General features: G+C 37.6%; 1 protein-coding gene across 2 annotated transcripts in view; it reads left to right on the forward strand.

The window, feature by feature from the left end:
- The first annotated feature begins 7,750 nt into the window (after positions 1-7,750).
- LOC121726645 (transient-receptor-potential-like protein) overlaps positions 7,751-23,969 on the forward strand; it is a 37,545-nt gene continuing 21,326 nt past the window's right edge. The window contains exons 1-12 of one of the 2 annotated variants that reach the window (XM_042114094.1): positions 7,751-7,771; positions 10,373-10,451; positions 11,602-11,723; positions 12,472-12,709; positions 17,225-17,367; positions 18,156-18,336; positions 19,358-19,549; positions 20,492-20,726; positions 21,149-21,289; positions 21,436-21,691; positions 22,364-22,497; positions 22,906-23,029. In XM_042114094.1, coding sequence (XP_041970028.1) covers positions 10,425-10,451; positions 11,602-11,723; positions 12,472-12,709; positions 17,225-17,367; positions 18,156-18,336; positions 19,358-19,549; positions 20,492-20,726; positions 21,149-21,289; positions 21,436-21,691; positions 22,364-22,497; positions 22,906-23,029 — 1,793 coding nt within the window. In that variant the 5' untranslated portion in view covers positions 7,751-7,771; positions 10,373-10,424. Of the gene's footprint in view, positions 7,772-9,790; positions 9,809-10,372; positions 10,452-11,601; positions 11,724-12,471; positions 12,710-17,224; positions 17,368-18,155; positions 18,337-19,357; positions 19,550-20,491; positions 20,727-21,148; positions 21,290-21,435; positions 21,692-22,363; positions 22,498-22,905; positions 23,030-23,969 lie in introns of those variants that run through there. The other variant, XM_042114093.1, reaches the window with a different exon arrangement.

The raw sequence follows: 23,969 nt of genomic DNA on the forward strand, positions 1-23,969 counted from the left end.
AGTCACATACATAAATCTTATATCTTTAAACGAACAATTCAATATAATATATTGAATTGCACTTCTGCACTGTAATAAAATTTATTGTGAAGTGGTCCAAGTGTCAACAATGAACATGGATTACTTCTCTACCGAGTCCAAATCACTGGTGAAGTTGTCCAAGTGACATACAAGTCACTTGGATTATAACTCCACTAACAAATTATGTTTTTAATGGCCATGCAGAAATGTCAAACATAGGACTTTGTTCAGAAAAATGGCTCGTATCACTTGGATTACTTCTGCACTAACTAAGTTTAGTCCCACGGAGGGCAAAAAGTGACTTAACTCTGTTTTGACAAAAAGGTCACTTGGATTACTTCTGCTCTCAACTAGCCATATATATATATGTTTTTTTTTTTTTTTTGGAATCTCGGAATCGGCTCCAAAGATTTTCATGAAATTTAGTATATAGGGGGTTTCGGGGGCGATAAATCGATCTAGCTAGGAATCATTTTCAGAAAATGTCTTTTTATTCGTGTTTTATCGATAATCGATAAACTGAAAAATATGACTCTTCCTGACATCTATTGGCGAATAATAATACTATTTTGTTGGCAACTAATTGTTTTAACGACCAGTAGATGGCGTTTTTAAGTAACACGAAGTCAATGAGTGTTTGCTATACCATCCAGGTACTATATATTATGTCCTGACCGATTTCGGCCTCGGCGACTTGACTTCACAGTCACCGGCGTATATATAGCTTTCATAAGGGTAAGGGTAAGGGTCCCTGATGCCAAGTGCGAGTTGTAATCGCCCATGAAGAGTTCCGCAGCAGCAAATAGGAAACGTGTTTAGGAAATCAAAAATATTTTTTAAAATACATTATGTACCGCACCGATTTTAATCGGCGAGGTATTATTGTCGATTGGACAAGTAAGATGGATAGTAATGGGGGGGGGGTCCCCCAGGCACCCCCCTTATATACGCCCATGCTTCGCACTATGTATTGCGGCGACGATCGTGGGCACGCATATGACTAAGGTATCCTATACATCCATACAAAGTCTGTGAAATACATTACCCCCAGGGCTGTAGCTAGAGTCAAATTTGAGGTAGGGCAGCGTCGGTTACAGGTAGGGCGGAAGCAAAAAAAATCGGTCAAGTGCGAGTCGGATTCGTGCACGAAGGGTTTCGTAGCGTTATAGATAAAAAATAGGCCAAAATAGTGTTTTTTTAAATTGAGCCCCCTTTAAATATAAATGTTGTTTTAATTGTATTATTAATTAATTAAGTGATTTCGCAAAAATGTCCAGTGCCTACTGTTGCCATTAATCAATATGCAGCAAAAAAGGCCAAAAAACACGAATCCTATATTGATTTTATTTTGTTTTTAGTATTTGTTGTTTTGATTTATCTCTAGGTCAATGATGTATTCAATTCATTCAATAGTTATTCTTAGATACTTAAAAAAATTATGTGACAAAGCATGAGCACTATATCTAAGAACTACATATTATTAAATCCTCAATTACGAAGAACAAGCGAACAATATGGTTAAACTTCTGGATGTAGCGATCCACGTGTGAGTGAGAGTGAGGAAATAATAATTAATTGTTGGGTTGGGTGATACGAGTCAATAGATACGACTAAAAATATATTTAGATTATTATTGTATCTGCAAACTTATTAAAATAGTAATTAATAATAAAATAACATAAAATATTTAAAACAGCTGAATTCTACGATTCGCCATATTATTAAAAATGCGAAGAACTTCGTTCAGATCAACTTTTTTGTTCTTTTTTTTCAAAGGCCAGAAATAACATACCAGCCATTCTTTCGTGACCCATTGACAGTCTTTGAGGCCTATTAATTGCAGTTAAAGTTGAAAACGTGGCCTCGCACACTGCAGTACTACATCTTTTTTTTTCATCTTAATCCGGGGGACGCGGGTTCGAATCCTGCCAACGGAACAAAAAGTTTTTAAAGGTATAATAAAAATCTTAACTATATAATGTATAGTTTATATAAGAATAAAGTATATTTCTGCTGTCTAATACCTGTAATGCAAGTCCTTTAGGTCTTCCTGTTAAGGGTTCCGTACTCAAAGGGTAAAAACGGGACCCTATTACTGAGACTTCGATGTCTTTCCGTTTGTCCGTCTGTTTCCAGGCTGTAACTCAAGAACGGTAATAGCTTGAGAAACGAAATTTTCACAGATTATGTATTTCTGTTGCCGCTATAACAACAAATACTAAAAACAAAATAAATTAAATATTTAAGGAGGGCTCCCATACAACAAACGTGATTATTCTAATATTTTTTGCTTAACTATCAATGATGACAACACTTGAAATTTTCACAAAGGCCTTAATAATATATGTAATTTAATAAATAATAATAGAAGTTAAAAAAAAATTAAGGGTTAGGTAGGTAGGTAGGTCCCATACTATTTTTGCTCTATAACGGTACGTGCGCGGTATAACCCTTCGTGCGCGGGTCCGACTCGCACTTGACCGATTATTGGTATTTTTAAGGTAGGGCATTGTGATTTTAAGGTAGGGCATTGCCCCACTATGCCCCCCCCTAGCTACGGCCCTGATTACCCCTCCTTTTTGCTTCGACAAGTCTCATCTAACCAGGCACATTATAGGCCGTAACACTGGAATTGTGGGCACTCGGGCCGCATCGTTCAGCAGCTTTATAAGTGTCGATAAACCGAAAAGGTATTAATAAAATGCGTCGTAAAGTGTTGTCGCTTGTCATCAGAAATAAACCACTCTATAAACCTCTTAACTCCGGTGTTTTATTCACCATGTTTATGACAGCTCGCGCTTGGCTTATCTCGTTCTATACGATTGCATTCGGTTCTATTTGGTTCTAGATAGTTTCAAGAGGTGTTCTCGGTACGTGTACTTATATAAACGTGTAACACTGATCGAGTGTGATATACTTAAACACATTATAAATAATAATCAAGGTTTTTCTTTAATGTTATTTCAATAATAGCAAAAAAAGTAAAAAGCCGATTAGTCGGCGCTTCTTGCCGACTATTCGCCGACTAGTCGCCGACTACAAAAGTGGCCGGATAGTTAACTCTACCGACTAGTCGGCACATCTCTACATTTTACACAAGGAGTCAAATAAGTAAAAAACACAAATAAATATAGGTACACTTATATAGTATGTCTAGTCGTAGCCTCAATCTTAATTTCATTGTTCGTTATTATTATATTTATTATATTTTCAAATTTAAATCATTCTTCGTACGAATGTAAAAGAAGGCTTGATTAACAAACAACACAATAGCTGTTATTCAAAACTACGAGATGAAGCGCAAATTAAGCCTTAAGGTGCCCATACCCGGGACAATTTGTCGTTTCGATCGATCGTCAAGAAAATCGTCCAATCGATCTTTTGAACGTAAAATCGTTTACGATATTGCTACACACGTACAATTTGTCGTTCGATTTTAACATCGAGGAGATAAATCGTTACGATAATTGTCCCGTGTATGGGCACCTTAAGGCTTAATTTGCGCTTCATCTCGTAGTTTTGAATAACAGCTATTGTGTTGTTTGTTAATCAAGCCTTCTTTTACATTCGTACGAAGAATGATTTAAATTTGATATAATCCACCTTTACGTCGTGTTATGAGAGTTACATCCATGCCACACGACGCGGTGCGGTGCCGCACCGGAGGCCATCTCGCCGGACTACCGGCCACACGGTGAGTGCGGCACCGCAACGTTTGGTACTGTAGCAGCGACGGACTCGAGCTCCACCAATACATATTACATACACCCCTCCTCGCCTCATCTTGATTCCGGAGCGCACCCGATGGCGCCGTGTGCGGTGTGCCATACCATACATTTTTATATGTAGGAAACCGGAGCGGCACCGGTCAGGCGCCGCACCGCCACCACACTGCATCGTCTGGCATGGTAGGTACTCACAAGTTATCAAAACAAACATAGCAGCTTAATTTAACCAGTACAGTTCGGATCTCAGGATGTAGATTCTAGGTATCCTACCCGGAAACAATCTAGAGAAGCCGGACTGTCGGCAAACAGTACAATAAACAGTCCGAACATTATTCTAAATCCAATTGCAGGGATTACACTTGACATTGTCACGACATACACCGGACATGTCGACCGCGAAATTATAAATGTGAAAACCTAAGCGGGCCCCAAGACCAGTGGTCCTCAATCTTTTTTTCAAACGGGCTACAAATATGTTTTGGTTTTGTTGTCGCGGGCCGCAACAAAATTTTGTAGGAAAATAACGTTCTTCATATTAACGATTTAAAAGTGGAATAAATTTCACGACTTTCACGACGACTATATTATTATTTTGCCGGTGGGCGTGAATTTTAAAATGGTTTAACATTACGCGGGCCACTGATAAAGTCCCGGCGGGCCGCGGGTTGGGGATAGCTGTCCTAGACGATAAATTTTACTGTGCAATATCACGTATTGTGCAATATTATTGACCGCCTAGGGTTAATATTGAACGCGCCCGCCTTTCAATTTTATTGTCAAATAAATTGTTCAATAATTATATTGTACAATAAAATTTATCGTCTACGTCTAGGAGCCCACTAAACTCGTATGTTAGGTATGATTTTCAGCATAATAATTATTGTACAGCTGTTTACATTTGGCTAAAGGACGTACCTAGATTACGATAATTTATAGACGAATATTCACTATATTATGTAGTTTGTATAACTATTTTCCCATTGTGGGCCAAAGTGAAATTCCGTGTAATCCCAAGGAAGCATAGGATATGAATTTATTTGCCACTAGACTCTGCCCGCAACTCTGTTGCGCCAAAACACGTTTATCGAAATGAATCGTACATTTTCCGGGATAAAAAGTATCCTATGTCCTTTCTCGGGACTCAAAGTATCTTTATGCCAAATTTCAGCAAAATCGGTTCAGTGGTTTGAGTGTGAAGAGGTAACAGACAGACAGACAGACAAACAGCCGGACAGACAGACGCACTTTCGCATTTATAATATTAGTATGGATATGGAAGTATGGATGTATGGATTTTATATTGTATGTTGCAATAATTATTATCTTTTGAATTTAACGACATTACGATACATAATATTATATTAAGCCCATAACTTGAAGCTGTACTGAGTAATTTCTTTAGCCGTCACTTTTGTGTCCATAGAGATCGTGAAACGTTAATCTTAGCCTTTGGGAATTGTACATCACAATTTGTACCTACACATTTTCTCATTTTGAGCCTTATTTAAGTAAACAAATTGCAGTTTAACAAAAATATTTTTGTGTTAAAAATGTTTTGTTTGATATACAGTTCAGTGACGTATTAATCACTGACGAAGCTAACAAGTGCCTCATAACAATTTTTAAATAAATCTAAAAGTAACCAAATGACTTAATTGCGTAGTAGTAGTTATTATTAAAATCGTGTCAACAAACAATAAAAGGTGTAAGAAAAACGTTTTAAAGTCATAAAACTCCTAGCGCAGCGCTACGCAACGCGCCGGCTATTCTCACCACAAAGTTTTATAACGCTACGCCTACGCTAGGCTAGGTCTGGAGCAAGGCTTAGAGCTACGCACCGCTACGCCTAGAGCTACACACCGCTACGCCTAGAGCTACGCACCGCTACGCTTAGGGAGCATACCCATACTACGTGACCCATTTAGGGGGGGGGGGGGGGGGGAGGGGGGGTCTTCAAAATACTACGCTCGGTCACGAGAAGGGGGGAGGGGGTCTAGAGTTTTGTCACGTAGTCAATTTCGCCGAGAGAAACGTCATACGAAAAATTTTTTTCTCGTCATTTAATACTTAACACTGGCATTTATTATGGTTATTTATAGCCAACAGTCATTAATAGGCTGTCGTCACTTATCAGGCATTTTGAAGTTTGGTGAAGCTGTCAAGCTTGGTGATCATATTTACTATATATTTTAGTGTTCGATTACAATTTGAACTACAGTCGTGACTAAAATAGTAGGTACCATCGAGGAAGTTGATTCCTAAGTAGTTGACAGACCAAAGTCATGTAGTCGGATCATGTCAATTCAATGTTAATTGTGATCTGTCGGTTGGGTTTAACTTTAAATGCAACCAAATTACTTAGGTCCGCCATCTGCCTAGAAATTAATTTCTCTGATTGTTCTATTTTATTTTAGACTATCACTAAATATTATAAAAAAAAATTTCACCCATGTCCCTTTGTATCCTTTAATCTTTAAAACTACGCAACGGATTTTGATGCGGTTTACTTTAATAGATAGAGTGATTCAAGAGGAAGGTTTATAAGTATAATAACATTCCTTAAATAGTGAAGACATACTATTATTGTTGGGGTTTCTAATGTGATGTCGTAAATAATTAAATTTTTTTCCGCTTACCCTACGAGATTTATTAAAATAATGTACCAAGTACTGTACACATTGAAAAGGTCTACAGAAAACTCCGCAATGGTATAATATGTCTACCTCTTATGGATATCCCACAATAACAGTTTTTTTGTCATTTACTTTTAATGACAAAATATTATAATGGCTAAATTTCGAAGCGATTTTAACCAATATGGCATTAATCCTTATTCAATAAAACCACTTTAAATATATTGTAAATTGAATATCTATACTAATATTATAAATGCGAAAGTACCTCTATCTGTCTGTCTGTCTGTCTCGCTTTCACGCCAAAACTACTGAACCGATTGTAATGAAACTTTGTACACAGATAGTCTAAAGCCTGAGAAAGGACATAGGCCGCTACGCCAGAGCTACGTGCCGCTACGCCTAGAGCTATGCACCGCTATGCCTGCGGTACGCACCGCTACGCCTGCGGTACGCACCGCTACGCCTGCGGTACGCACCGCTACGCCTGCGGTACGCACCGCTACGCCTGCGGTACGCACCGCTACGACTCGAGCTTCAAAAAACGCTACCAAGCGCTAGGCATTATACATGAGTTCAATTTTATTAACAACTTTTACGCCACAGACTTGTGTATACGTCTCAATAATTATTATTATATTTAGTGGCCATGTATAAAAGTGTATGTGTCGATACTTTTAGTTTTTTATTTAGTTTTAGTTTAAGACTTTCTAAACGAATCAAAAAAATCTAGATAATCAAACGTCATTACACTGTCGGTGGCTATTGGATTAGCATTTAGTGCGTCTGATATAAATAGATAAATAGTTGAACGTGATCGGTGATGATCGCTATCACGTTATAGCGCCTACGTACTTAAACTACTTTAACGTGAATGAATTCGATGCTACGCACGATGTTCTATAAAATATAGACACAAAAATGTACTGTATGTTGTTTGAGGAGAAAATGGAGCATTGATTGTATAAATATGATTTAGTACCTTACGACCTTATTTCTACAGGACTGAGTCTTGAGGGAATGAGTTTTAAAGGTGGTATGCTGGGTCTGCCTTCGACTGTGCATGTTTGTGTTTTGGCCTAACATTACGCTAAAGAGACATTGTTGGCCGAATAAAAGGTATGTGATGATCCAAGCCACAATATTATAAAGATACTTTGTTTGTGATTCATTTCGTGGCTAGGACTACAGTGTTATCGAATATCTATAATATCGATGTTTAACATGTGTAGGTTTTAAGCACATGAATCTAGAATTATACATCGCTGAATATATCACTAGCAATCCAGTTTCAGTAGGCCATAATGGGATTAGCAGGTGTTTTATATAAGTGGTGGGCCTCATAGCTGAACCAGTGCCGACTGCCGCGTCAGCCACAGCGAATGATCTGTGAGTAGCGATTTCATGTTTATTTACTTTTAATCTACGAATAATAAAAACTAAGGAAAAGTAACTCCGTCAAAAAACATACTCCACAATACTTGTCAAAAAAGTGTACCTTAGGGTAGTTATGTCTATTGTGCCTCAGGTACACATTTCAATACATTTGCAATATTTAGGTGACCTTGAGCGGTACTAGGCTGACGTTACATGAGAGATCAAAAGAACCAAATTTAAAACGGTAAAAGTATGGGAGCGATTCCTTAGTTTTTATTATTCGTAGCTTTTAATATACCTTTAAAAAAGTTTTTTTATCGATTCATTTGTGCTAAAGTATTAGGTCTTTGAGGTCCAAAAGTAGGACAGTAAGGTGTTAGTTGAAGTATTTTATTAGGATTATATTTTTTAAGTTGCCCGAGTTTTGATGTCCTTGATAAAAGTTTGAAAAATCTATTCAACAGAGTTTTACCTTGTACGATCTGGGTAATAAACATTATATGGACATAATATAAAATATAACTGTAGTCAAAATATAATAATATACCTAGTCTTTGAATTTATTTTTTTAATTAAATATATTACAGTCATAATAATATTATGAATTAATATTATAGACTGTAGAGTCTAGCAATAATAATAGATACTCATGTAATATAACTGGCTGACTTTTCTTGTAGTTTTTTGTTTAAAAAAGTAATAAGTAATTTCCTCGTTTATATACTGACAATATTGTATCTACCAACTATCACTAATTTATTAACATATTTTGTACTTTGACCGAATAATATACGTATATATGTTTGACCGATATATATATATATATATATATATATATATATATATATATATATATATATATATATATATATATATATATATATATATATATATATATATATATATATATATATATATATATATATATATATATATATATATATATATATATATATATCTTATATCTTTAAACGGGCATTGCTCGTTTAAAGATATAAGATTATGTTATTGGGTGCGAATCATACGTTGTTAGCTAGATGGGGTATTATTATATGCTTGGCCCAGCATATAATAATACCCGACGAAATCATATCATACTACATAATATTTATATTATGTACTATGATATGATTTCGTCGGGAACCAGGATTTTTTCCTGCAGACAATTTTTCAACTGTACCTCTATCGTCGAGCAGATTTAAATTGGCGCAAAAAATTCCGGATTAGCATACTTGTACTGCTTCTTACCCGGGAAAAATACAGTCCCCAAAGGATACATAGATTTTCGATTCCGCCGAAATTAAATTGCGGGCATGTGGGTGCATAAAGTTTATTCTGAATTCATTTTAGGTTACAAAATTGTTGTGGGATATCCACAATAGAAACATAATAATATTACAACAAGTTACTAAATTAAACGTTGCTCGTTCTATGAGTAAATTAAAGTTATTCACCTTTATAAAAATAACATGATGTTTCTTTAAAATTTGCCTCACGCAATGAATAAAAATAATCGGTTTAAAATAAGGTAGTTCTCAAAATTCTTGGAAATATAACGTAGTATCTATGTTGAGAAAATGAAATAATTCGAGGCTTATTTTCAAGTAAGTATAAAAATGAATTATAAAATCTTTAATTTTGGGTTAGTCACCCCCTTAAAGCAGCGCGTGCGAATCGTAACGGTTAAATTCTTATCATATTAACTATGTTTTCAACGAGAGCATTCTATGCGTACAGCGCAACCATCCTGCTAATAAAGATTTTTCCAAAAAAAAAATAATAATTAAAGTGCACTAGTTTTGTAGTTTTAGGCACTAGTTTTGTATACTATACAAAACTAGTTCAATGCCAAACGTGAGCATTTTCAGGCAGATTAATGTAATCTACTTATATCGGAACTGGCTCGTATTACTGCTTAGTGTTAGTGTTAGTATGGCTTCCTAATTCTGCTTTATATCAAAACGACGCGACGTGTTTTTGTATATCTATTAATACCTAGAATACAAGACTACTTAATTGTTTTATTTTTTGTAGACTTTTGTGGAATAAGTGTAAGAATTTATGGAATATCTTCTTGATTTTGCATCGACACAAAAATTTTTAGGAAACAGCTTGATAGTTTTATTTAGCTGTAAAAGTTACTGTAACACGGAGCCGAGTGAATCTTAAAATCAAATTAAAATGTTACGCAAGCGGTCCAAGCGAAAATTCAATATCAAAAAGTTGAAGGAGCTCTATTTTGCAATACAATACGAAATTGATCTACACAGTTAATGTGTGTGTGGAATTTTATGTGTTTGTAATGTTAAAGGTTGAAATATTAACTAACTATAGATCACGCCCGCCGATAACTCCGTTGTGCTAAATTCATTTATCCCGCGGGAACCGAACATTTCTCCGGGACAAAAGTATCCAAGTCCTTTTCCGGGGGCTCAAGGTATCTCCATACCAAATTTCAGCAAAACCGGTTCAGCGGTTTGGACGTAAAGAGGTAACAGACAGACATACAGACAGACGGACAGACAGGCAGACACACACTTTCGCATTTATAATATTTTTATGGATTAGTAAGTATGGATGCTATCATTAATCTGTATTTTACTCTTCTACTAGGCTAACATCAGCCAGCTGGGGGGACGCCGATCTACCATCAAATATAACAAATATGGCTGCCAAAAAGGATTTGGAGGCGGTAAGTATAACAACCAGCTAAAAGCCGAGCTTTGTGAGGGCTCTCGATGTCACCTTGACTGACATGATAACACAACTAAACATATAAATAAAAAATTACTATGTTAAAGTACAAATCAATTAAAGGCGTGAAAGCGTACCACAAAATGTAGTTATGGGATAGACTAGGCTCGCTTCGCTCACCCTGATAACAACATTAGAAAACCCCTGCTTTGTCTAGCAGTTAGTAAGATGATATTCTAACAAATTTCTACAAAATGGTCTATAGGCGTTCATTTCAATTAAGTACTGTAAACAATATTTAAATACTTCTGTTTTAAGCAACCCACCCCAATTCAATCTAATATGCAATATATATATATATATATATATATATATATATATATATATATATATATATATATATATATATATATTTATATATTATAACTTTATATTATAACTTAGAGGTATAGTTTAAATCTTTTCTTTTTATAACTCCACAAGACGTTTTCTTTATCGCTTCTTTATAGAATCGCCGATTTTGGTGAAAGAAATATATAATATAAAACTAGAGGACGTCTGAATCTCCGTTGCACCAAAATTCGTTTATCTTGACACTTTACTAGTACATTTTTCACAAGATAATACGAATCCTATGTACTTTCCCAGGACTCAAAGTATCTCCGTACCAAATTTCAGCAAAATAGGTTAAGCGGTTTGGGCGTGAAGAGGTAACAAGGCAATATAAATACTTTTTATCCCGGAAAAATTCCACTCGATAAACGAATTTTGGCGCAATCATAAAGTTAATATACCTAGCAGGTATATTAACTTTATGGGCGCAACGGAGTTGCGGGCGACATTTAGTTTATAATATTTGTATTAATATAGATGTGGCTGTAGTAAATAGGTTAGGTCTTAGGATGTAGGAAATAGGTCAGGTTTCGACTAGATTAACTCACAATAATATAATCACAAAGATATATCTAATATTAAAACTCACGGAGAATTTTCCAATAACCACAACATGTAGCATCATTTCCGAGATGCCATATTTATTGGAAAAGGGTAATTTTAAAATTTCTATACGATATTTTAAATTAAGTTGGCTCCGAGAAGATCACGATGAAAATACTATGAAGACCTAAGGTAAAATTTGTTTTGTCCAGGCCGAGTCCGAGATTGCTCGATCGCAGCCGCAACGATTGCCGACTCTGCCCAAGGCTCTGTCACTGGAAGAGAAGAAATACTTACTAGCTGTGGAGAGAGGGGATAGTGCTAATGTTAGGAGGTATGTACCATTGTAATACTCGGTTCTCCTCCCTCACTGATGTATAATGCTCGACTCTGTAACGTTACATTACAAGCTAATGCTCTCGGTGAGGGAGCACTTTTATGTTACATTACACGCGAATGCTCGTCAGTCACGGACTTACTATCGTAATGTAATGCTCAAAGTCGAATCTATTAATGTTACATTACACGCGAATGCTCCCGGTGAGGGAGCACCTGTATACCATCGAAGAAATTGATTAATAGGCAGATGACAAACCTGCTGTCGGGCTATGTCAATTCTATATCAGTCTTAAACTGTAGAGCCAGTCCTCACGGAGCGTTGCGTCGACGGAGCGCTGCCGTTTGACGCATAGCCGGCCACCTACTATTACTTATTACGAAGCAGTCCTAACGTGAACACCCCCTCTCGCTTCGTCTCGGGGGCTGCTGTCCGTCATGTGTGCGTTGCGACAACGCAGCGCGCCGTGTGAGCACCTTAGTTATTTGTATGTAAAACAACGCAACGCCGGCGCTGCGTCGACGCAACGCTGACGCAGTGCAACCAAATTACGTAGGCTCGCCATGATTCTGATTCTCAGATTTTGTAAGCTAGGGGCCTGTCTTACCACTTCCTGATGAGTGCCGGATAGGCTATCCACAACTTTTCTGACAGATAAAGTATGGATTATCTGTCAGATAAGTTGTGAATAGCCTATGCGGCACTTATGAGTCAGTGGTGAAACATGCCCTTTAACCCTTTCTAGATGTCTTCAAAAAGCGCACCGCAAGAAGCACATCGATATCAACTGTGTGGACGCGCTCGGGCGCGGCGCCCTGACCCTGGCCATTGAGGGGGAGAACCTGGAGATGGTGGAGCTGCTGGTGGTGATGGGCGTGGAGACACGCGACGCGCTGCTGCAGGCCATCAACGCTGAGTTCGTGGAGGCGGTGGAACTGCTGCTCGAGCATGAGGAACTTATATACAAGTACCCGCAACCTTATGTGAGAGTTTTTTTTTTCTAGATTTTAGTTACCAAGCTACTTTTGGAAAGTCAATAAAATAATTTCTACGGCAGTGGTTCGTTCCTACGCTGAGAGAAGCTTGGGCGAGCCTAATTTTTGGGTAAGATGAAGACGCAGAAGCATTTAGAGAACAAGCGGTTTCTTTCAAATAACTATTACAAAATATAGTTTTTATTATTCCTAGATTACAAAATATGTATTTCTATTAATTACTAAAGAAGTTGCACTACTACATTGAATGAAATTTCATGTCGCACGATGTGGTGCTAGCAAAGACTCTTTGATATTATGAAATATATTGTATCGATGTTACTATTGAAGACCCACGCAACTAGAAATACACTTGAGAATTATTTAAAAAAGAACAAAAAAATGCTGACATATACCTACTTATATTGTCTTTGAATTCGATTTATCACATACCTAATATATAACGTGCATTTTACAAAACCTTTTATCTCGTTACAGTAATAAGCTTGTTTTTTGTAAAAGGTATTTCGTATTCGCAAGAAAAGGAAATCATTACGGCTTACACCGCCATTTTAATTATCTCCGAAATCGAAACGTATGCGTAGATAATAAGAAAAACAAATAAACAATTCTATAAAGCTGGTTTCAGACTATGCTATAATATAATAGCATAATATACTATATAGCTCATAGCACAAGAATATCGCGCAACGTCACGCACGTTGCGCGATCCATACTAATATTATAAATGCGAAAGTATCTCTGTCTGTCTGTCTGTCTGTCTGTCTGTCTTGCTTTCACGCCAAAACTACTGAACCGATTGCAATGAAATTTTGTATACAGTTATTCTAGAGTCTGAGAAAGGCTACATTTTGATGTGGGAAAATATCTTATTTCCATGAAAATTTCGATGAAAATGAATTCGCATTGCGCGTGGCCAGCGCTCATCCCGGGGGTCCTGGGTTCGAGTCCCGCAGGCGGAACAAAAAGTTTTCAATGTTCCTGGGTCTTGGATGTGTATTAAAATAAAATTTCAAAAATCTTAAACATATTTTATGTATAATATTATAAAAAATCCAGAAATATATCGATGGAATGAACATTTTAGTTCTAATACGATTCAACAGATGGCGTTTTATTTTTTGTACTTTATTGTAACATAGAACTAATCATACTTATTAGTTAGTATGTTTTTGTTTATAGTTTTTAATACGTTAGAATATTATGTTTAATAATATTATCACTTGGTATAATAATAATCAATCTATCTTATCTTATGTAGAACTCCTACTGCATTTATTTTCTAATCCATACTATCCATACTAATATTATAAATGCGAAAGTATCTCTGTCTGTCTGTCTGTCTGTCTGTCTGTCTTGCTTTCACGCCAAAACTACTGAACCGATTGCAATGAAATTTTGTATACAGTTATTCTAGAGTCTGAGAAAGGACATAGGCTACATTTCGATGTGGGAAAATATCTTATTTCCATGAAAATATCGATGAAAATGAATTCGCATTGCGCGTGGCCAGCGCTCATCCCGGGGGTCCTGGGTTCGAGTCCCGCAGGCGGAACAAAAAGTTTTCAATGTTCCTGGGTCTTGGATGTGTATTAAAATAAAATTTCAAAAATCTTAAACATATTTTATGTATAATACTAGCTGTTGCCCGCGACTTCGTCCGCGTGGACTTTAGTTTATAGAGCGCGGTGTCAACAAAATTTGTGTCAAATTTAAAAACTTTTTAAAACCCTGGTAAGTGCTTCCGGTGTAGCGCGGCCCTTAATTAATCAAAATGCAGTGTGCACATAATCTATACTAATATTATAAATGCGAAAGTATCTCTGTCTGTCTGTCTGTCTGTCAGTCTCGCTTTCACGCCAAACGCCAAAACTTCCGAACCGATTGTAATGAAATTTTGTATACAGATAGTCTAAAGCCTGAGAAAGGACATAGGCTACTTTTTTACTGGAAAAAAGGGTTGTAAGGGGGTGAAAATGCGTAAATTTGTTCAAATTAAGTTAGTTCCAACAATTCATAAAAGATGGCGCCGTGCGTCTTCTACATCGCGCTGACGCTTGCTCAAAAGTCTTTCTATAAGACGTGGTATCATCTTTTTAAGTTTCGATTTTTTTAGATTGTTATATCTATTCTACGGTATTAAATAACTCAGTACTTTATCTGTGCAGTGACGTAACCTTAAATCTATCAATGATAAATAGTTTATGGGTAAAGTTGTGTAATTGGAGGGCTAAATAAGCTTTAAAATTTGGCATAAAATATAAAGTTTAATATAAAAAAATGAAATACTTATTGTATGCACACTGCACAGCTGTATTGATTTAAGGGGTACCAGGGTTTTCTTATAAAAGCTTTTGACACCTATTTTGTTGACATCGCGCGCTATAAACTGAAGTCCACGCGGACGAAGTCGCGGGCAACAGCTAGTATAAGAATAAGAATGTATGGTGCGCGATATTCTTGTGCTATGAACTATAATAATTATTATACTATAATATGCTATTATATTACAGCGTAGTCTGAAACCAGCTTTAGCTTCCAGCCTCGAGCCTTGCATAAAAGTTAATCAGCATCATCATCCGAATATGACATCTAATAACATATAGCATGCTTTGATAGTAAAGTCTGGTCATCGAATATGACAAATTTTTGATACGAGCTGAACGCTATTTGTCTCTTTAAATCGTGTATAAAGTACCAATGTTGCTATCTCGGTCTTTACAAAGAAAAAGGCGCCAATAGCGTGAATATCATTTGAAGATATTCACGCTATTGGCGAGCCATGCTTCGGCACGAATGGGCCGGTTCGACCGGATAAATACCACGTTCTCACAGAAAACCGGCGTGAAACAGCGCTTGCGCTGTGTTTCGCCGAGTGAGTGAGTTTACCGGAGGCCCAATCCCCTAACCCCTACCCTATTCCCTTCCCTACCCTCAACTATTCCTTTCCCTTCCCTTCCCTACCCTCCCCTATTACCCTATTCCCTCTTAAAAGGCTTGCAACGCACTTGCAGCTCTTCTGATGCTGCGAGTGTCCATGGGCGACGGAAGTTGCTTTCCATCAGGTGACCCGTTTGCTCGTTTGCTCCCTTATTTCATTTAAAAAAAAAAAAAAAAGATTGATAGAAAAATAGACTAGAACTAACAAAAAACAAAGGTAGTCTATAGAATTTGTAAATGAACTAAACCTGTATTCTTAATTTAATGATGTGAATTTTAGTAGGTATTACTTTAATCATGGGTTTATTATACTGTCCCAGTCATTGTGGACCACGGAAGCATAAAAATGTTATAACATGGAGTTACGACTGCTTCGGTAAAATGGACCAACTTGAATCAGGTTTATCAGAGCGCTCAGCTAAATTAGTTGTTTGGTATTAAACATTTACCTGACTGACGATTGCGGGTTTGGTGCTACGTAAATAGAATCGTATAAAGTTCTTTATGTACACTATCGAATTTACAACACACAACGATCAAAATGTAAACCAGCCTGTCTAGCATACGCCAACGAGATATCTCACTCTACATTTTTTCTCGATGTTTGATGGTTTGTCTCTTCATCTCTATTGACCCTAGCATGATAAACATTTTTCTCGCGTAGATCTATCATCGAAATAACACATTTTTATAGAGTTTTGTCGAGATTATGTCGAGATTTTGACATTATGAGACGAGTAGTTTTTAATTATCTCGAGAGTGAGATAACTCGTTGGCGTATGCTAGGCATGCGGAGGAACTGTATCTACTCGTACCGAATACGGTCTCAGCTCCAATAGGTTAATACTTAATAGTATGATAAAACATTTTAGTTCTTATGCGTTATGCCATATTGCTTTTAATGATAAGACACTCGTAAAAATGTTAATAATTGATTGCTTATCATAATTTACAAAAAACTTTGAATGTTACATGCAACTACTTATTTCATCTTGAGTTTTAAACAAATTAGAATAAAAAAATGGGCCAAGTGCTAGTTGGACTCGCGCTCGAAGGGTTCCGTACCATTACAGAGCAAAAATTGTGTTTGTATGAGAACCCCCTTATCATTTAGTTTATTTTAATTTTATTATTAATTATTAAAATATAAATACAACTGAGCATCTTGTGAACATTTCAAGTGCCTACCTGTAGCAATTATTGAGATCGAGCAAAATCACGTTTGTTGTATGGGATTGGGACTGGAAGCCCCCCCTTGAATATTTAATTTATTTTGCTTTTAGTATTTGTTGATAAAGCAGCAACAGGTGTATATTATAATCTGCGAAAATTTCAAAAGTCAATACAGCCTGGAGATACACAGACAGACAGATAGACAGACAGACGGACAGACATCGAAGTCTTAGTAAAAGGGTCCCGTTTTTACCTTTTTAGGAGTTTACCGTAACGTAGGCTACTTTTATCCCGGCATTCCCACGGAAACGGGAACTTACCGCACGCTGTAAGCCGAAATCCACGCGGACGAGGCCGCGGGCAACAGCTCGTAATGTATATTTTTTACAGAGCTGGCAGAAAGTGGACACGAACACGTCCATGTTCACGCCCGACATCACGCCGCTGATCCTGGCCGCCCACAAGAACAACTATGAGATCATCAAGCTGCTGCTCGACCGCGGCGCGACGCTGCCCGACCCACATGATATACGGTGGGTTCTAGAAATATGTGGATCTGGTCATACATTCGGAACTGTATTATTAAAGGCGAACGCACACTTATCGGAGCCGAAAGAATTGAACGAGCTGAAAGAAACGAATTTTAGAATTTTTTTATATGAAATCCTATGAAACCTAGCACATTTGCCTGCGTTGAATCGGTCGAATCTGGCAGGACCCCAGAATTCCTAGACGAATTTGGATGACGTCACCGGATTCGGTTCGGGCGTTGCGGTCGAATCGGCCGATGCGCTTATATTTCGACAGTTAAGTACGACAGAGCGACGCCTGTGCTGTTTCTTCCATTAGCAAAGCATTCACAATAAGAATCCTATCACGCTCCATCATAATTCACGTTATTACAGTGCAACAGGTGTAAGGAAATAAAAAAAAAACGATTCTTTCGGCGCGGTCAATTCTTTCGACGCGGTCGATGCTTTCAGCGCGGATAGGTATGCGAGACCTTGTGGAATTCGATTCGATCGGTTCGTTCGGTTCGGCTAAGTGTGCGTTCACCTTTAGTGTCTAAACACACCATGCCGAAGTTCTGCGGCGGGAGTTCGGCATGATTCCGCCTGCAATGTGTTTTAAATTACATATTGTATGCGTTTGACATTGCTGACGTAATCATGCCGAACTTCCGCCACGGAACTTCGGCATGGTATGTTTAAGAGCTTAGACATAAGATTCCGCTCAGTCCGCAAGCGGGCTTACATTCAAGAGACGATCAGTACAAGTAGATCCCAGCAGCTATCCGGTTTCAAATTCAAGTTTTTTCCAGGTGTGGGTGCGACGACTGCATCAAGGACTCCTCGGACGATTCCCTCCGTCACTCGATGGCGCGGCTGAACGCGTACCGCGCGCTGGCGTCGCCGTCGCTGATGGCACTCTCCGCCACGGACCCCGTACTCACCGCCTTTCAGCTGTCATGGGAGCTCCGGAACCTCGCGTCTTCGGAGCCGGTAATTAGAGTCTTTAAAGCATATTAAGTATCAACTGAACCTTTGACCAATTTGGAGTAGATTAGAATAGAGTTGGAAAGTAAAAACATTAACGTATTCTTATTACTAATCTATGCATAATATTATAAAACAAAGTCGCTTTTTTCCCTCATGTAAAACTACGCAACGGATTTTGATGATTCCTTCAGTGTTGGATAGCCCATTTATCGAGGAAGGCTATAGGCTATATCTTATCACGCTAAGACTAATAGGAGTGAAGAAATAGAGGAAAATGTGGAAAAAACGGGGGAAATTATTTGAAAGGGCTAACTTGAACGCGCTAATCTCAGAAACTACTGGACCGATTTGAAAAATTCTTTCAGTTTTAGATAGCCCATTTATTGAGGAAGGCTATATTTTATCACGCTAAGACTAATAGGAGAATGTGACAAAAACGGGGGAAATTATTTGAAAAGGCTTATCTCGCGAACTACTGGACCATTTTTTAAGTTATTTGGCACAGATAAGACCGTGAAGGATCATAGGCTATCGATTTTAATCTTTTTTTCAATGGCTGTATATTTTATACCCGTGCGACGCCGGGACGGGTCGCTAGTAATTTATAAAAAGTAGCTATTTGTTTCATAAAACACCAAAAGCGTAAACACTTGATAAAATATTTTTGCCTCTTCGCTATTTTCTTAAAATCTCTTAGTTTTTTGGTTTGGGACTCCTCACGATTGCTGCCACTTTGAAACTAATAATAATAATAGACGTTATTCAAGAAAACCCTCCAATATCGTGGACTCAAGGTTGCATAGTATTTTATCAGTGGTACCTTATGTCATACCCCATGCAATCTATATTATACAATCGAGTACATAATTTACTGTTTAAAGCAACTGGTATAAGGCTGGTGCAACTTTTGTGGTTTATCAAATCATCAGGATAATATCAAATAGCAACCCGGGTGTAGGCTTTAGAATGAACATTGCTTTTACGGGTAATGCCTTTAAAGGGTTAAAACCACCTTATTATTTAGGAAAGCAAAGCGGAATACCTGCAGCTCCGTCGTCGGACGCAGCAGTTTGCGGTGGACCTGCTGCACCAGTCGCGCAGCACTCGCGAGCTGGCAGTGCTGCTCAACCACGACCCCGACGAGCCGCCCTTCGAGGACGGCGAGCAGATGAAGCTCGCGAGGCTAAAGCTGGCCATCAATTTTAAGCAGAAGAAGGTATGATGATGTTGTAGGCGGTCCCTCAACCTACAATAATATTGATACAATAATATGGTGCAATAAAAATTAATCTAGCTCAATCAGTTCCATGCAATGCACAATACGTAAAATTGATTATCGAGAGGCCTCCTAACTCAAAATTTATCGATAGTAGATATGTTTCCCGCGACTTCGTTTACACAGAAATTATTATTGCAAGGTATAGTAATTTTACCGCAACTATCCTGATTTCACCCAAATCGGTTCAGCAGCTTACAAATGAAAAAGTAACAGGCAAACTTTTGTATATACTTCCGCATTTATAATATTAGTGGATGACGCCCGCAACTCGTATGAATCGGTTCAGTGGTTTGGGCGTGAAGAGGTAACATAGGTACAAACACACTGTTGTACTTATAATATTAGTAGTACCTGGATGACCGAGTTTTTTAGTTTTTTTACCGATTATCGATAAAACACGAATAAAAAGACATTTTATATACTAAATTTCATGAAAATCGTTGGAGCCGATTCCTATATATATATATATATATATATATATATATATATATATATATATATATATATATATATTGCTGGTTTAAAGATATAAGATGTATGGATTAGTGTGTAAAATGAGAATGGAGTATTTTGCTCCGTTGTTTGCGGGTATAGGTCATTATAACAACGCGGTAGCGTGTCAAGCCAAGTTCAAGTATAACAGAACTGCCCCCTAGACAAGTGGCAAAACGCTAACGCTAGCGCTAAAGCTAACGTTACAAAATGTATGGATTTGACATTAGTATTCGCTAGCGAAGCGATGACTTATGTCAAATCGCATACATTTTGTAGCGTTAGCGTTAGCGTTAGCGTTGTGCCACTTGTCTATGGGGGCTGGCGAGCAGCACCGTCAACTTTTGACCGGCTAGGTAACTCATTAACAAAAGTTTTCATTAACAGTTCGTAGCTCACCCAAACATACAGCAGCTGCTAGCGGCACTCTGGTACGATGGTGTGCCCGGGTTTCGCCGGAAGAGCGCCTTCGAGAAGCTGATGATACTCTGTCGGGTGGCGCTGCTGTTCCCTCTGTATTGCGTGCTGTACATGCTCGCCCCGAACTGCGCTACTGGCAAACTCATGAGGAAACCGTTCATGAAGTTTTTGATCCACGCTTCTAGCTACCTGTTTTTCTTACGTAAGTATGCTTTTTGTTTCCTAATAGGACCGCACATTTTACTCAGTTAAGACTGCTTAAAGTTAATTAATTTGCTAGCTATTCGATTTAATTATATAATTAAAATAATTGGTTTACAAGCTTTGTATGAAAATCCGTCATAAGCTCAATACAAAGTCCAAACATGTGTAGATACTTTAATATTTTCTTCTGTATATTAATTATTAATATTTCTTCTTTTTCAATTAGTTTATCTATGGATTACTTTATAGATAAAAATAATGCCGGTGTCTTATAAATTAGCTAAAGTTATAATAAGTTACACTAAGAACATAATTTTATATTAGCAAAACTAGTCCGCTAGCAAATAAAACTAGTCCGCTAAATTTTGCAGCCCTATTTTGTAGTCTATAATATATTAAAATTCTATATATTTTTTTCAGTTATACTGATCCTGGTGTCCCAAAGAGCGGAGGTGCAAATAATGCAGATGTTCGGCTCTGAACCGCTAAAGCAGGTTCAGGAGGCGCAGCGCGGACACGGACCTACGTACCTCGAGTTGCTCATCCTTGTTTATGTTCTAGGTAAGGTTCTCGTACACAAGTCATCAATATTATATTATGTATTTTTCGATTAAAAAAAAAACAAACATACTGTTCGCAATTAAGTTATTAAACAGCAAATATTACTGATATTCTCTTTTAACTGTTGACAATTCTTTTCCACCCAGGTTTCATCTGGCAGGAGACGCACGAGATGTACGTGGAGGGTATGCGCTCCTATCTCCGTAACATGTGGAACTTCATCGACTTTACGCGCAACTCGTTGTACGTGGCGGTGGCGATACTGCGGTTCGTGGCCTACCTGGAGCAGGCGGCCGAGATCCGCCGAGACCCGCAGACGAGGTTCATACCGCGGGAGCAGTGGGACGAGTTCGATCCGCAGCTGATATCCGAAGGATTGTTCGCGGCTGCTAATATTTTTAGGTACGGGAATGCGAACTCTTTGAATGGTACCAGTAGTGGCGCCAGTAGGGTTATTTTTTGGAGTGTATGTTTGTGGATACAGATTTGTTTGGTACGCTTTGCAGACTGAACGGCTCGATAGATTTTATCAAGATTTTATCTTGAGAGGTATAGTTGTAATTGTGTGTTGTTTTTGTTTTTTAAATTACCGTCTTGTCACTAGATAAATTCAGATTAGGTTAACAAAATTTAAATACTTACGTATATTCTTTATCTCGCACCTCAAGCGATAATAAAGATCTCAGAATTAAATTGTTATTGTTTGTTTTGAGTCAAAGTTACTTTTGATTGCGCAAGCACGGGCTTTCATGAAAATGCACACACACAAACAAGTATTTTATTTATTTTGCAACAGTCTCTCAGCACTCAGCACTCGCCTTTTCTTATAAGAAATTCGGATAATGTGCGGCCGGGCTAAACCTCTTCTATTAAGTAATATTGCAATATACTATTAGAGAAGTTGATTTCTATGCAAATCGGGGACCTAAGTAGTTTGGTCAGGTTACGTCAAACCCAGCTGACAGATCACAATTAACATTGAATTGACATATTCGACCAAATAACGTTGGTCTGTCAATTGCATAGGAATCAACCACCAACTTCCTCGATGGTACTTTCTTTAATTGTCCTCAGCGCCCTGAAACTAGTGCACCTGTTCTCAATCAACCCGCACCTGGGCCCGCTGCAGATCTCACTGGGCCGCATGGTCATCGACATCGTCAAGTTCTTCTTCATCTACAGCCTAGTGCTCTTCGCCTTCGCTTGTGGTAAGTACGGATTAACAGCCTTCGGTGCTCCACTTTCGGGCGAAGGCCTTCCCTCTTTTCTTTTCATAGTTAACGATATATAAGTAGTAAAACTATGTTAGAGATATAACTAGACAATAACTGTATAAGTAGCTGGTATAATACATTTTAATATCGATCAGCCTATTTTTTGGACATGAGGTCACATTTAGGTCTCAAAATACGTGTTAGATATAAAACATTTAAATTACTTATACTTAATAGACTGGCTCTATTAGTGATTAATCAGTGATCGTCTATTATTTTGTATTTAGTTATCTACATTTTGTGTTAATTTCCTTCAATTTATAATATTATCATAAATAGTATTAAAAGCTTTCATATATTTAAGACCAGAAAATCAGTGTATTTGTGCCTCCAATCGGTCAGGTCTGAACCAACTTCTCTGGTATTTCGCGGACCTGGAGAAGCGCAAATGTTACGTGTTGCCCGGTGGTCTGCCAGACTGGGATAACGCTGGAGACTCATGTATGAAGTGGCGCAGCTTCGGGAAGTACGTCCGAGTGAAGTAGATGGCTAGATTGTCCGAGTGTATTCCGTTTTAGATTCAAGAGTCGCGGAAGGAAAGTTTCGCAATGCTAGTGTTGAACATGCAGTCTACTTAAATGGCTAATCGCTAGATGGTTCGAGTATATTCCGTTTCAGAAATTAAAATTCGTCGCGACATGGATTTCGAATTCAACATTTTGTGAAGCATCTATGGAGCATCCTAGATGCTTCACAAAATTTATTATGTTAGTTTGCTAGAATATTCCCAAGTAATCGAGTATGTTAAGCAACGACGTACGTGCATGGGTGCACCACGCCAAAGGTGTAAAGATTAGAAAGTCGAGCTATTGGTTCAATCTAAATGTTTCATCATATAATAATTTAGGGTCTAATTTGTAAATCGTATTGCTAAACATTTCTTAGTCCGGGATTAAAATGATACTTACTTACCTAATAGAATTATGGAGTAAGTGATTTTCTAGTAGGTACTAATCTCCTTAGTAAGTATGCTGATTTTATTATTGTTTAAGGGATTAGGGAACGTTGAGGAACTATACTGAAGGTACGTATGGGCAGCATAATATTATGTCAAATAATTATACAATGTGTCCCGACACCGGTGTCCGATCATAATTTATGGCATATTTTATCAACAAATTGCCTCTCATTTTTTTTTCTCTCTTACGGTTGCAAAATGGAAGCCATTTTAGTTTTTCTCGGGCTTTCACACTAATCTGACCAGTACTTCTCATGTAAATATCCTATGAACATAAAATAGGTCTCATTTGATAGCTAAACTTATGAGTACGCGTACACAGGAAATATGTTTTAAATTTCGTGGAATTAAACATAAAAAACTCAAAGTTTGAGGAAAATAAATTGTGTATATTTTAATTAAGTAATGGCTTTTTTATGAATCAGATTAGTATGAAGCCAGAGACTTT

Source organism: Aricia agestis, chromosome 4 (genome assembly GCF_905147365.1).
Source record: "Aricia agestis chromosome 4, ilAriAges1.1, whole genome shotgun sequence".
Taxonomy (NCBI): Eukaryota; Metazoa; Arthropoda; class Insecta; order Lepidoptera; family Lycaenidae; genus Aricia; species Aricia agestis.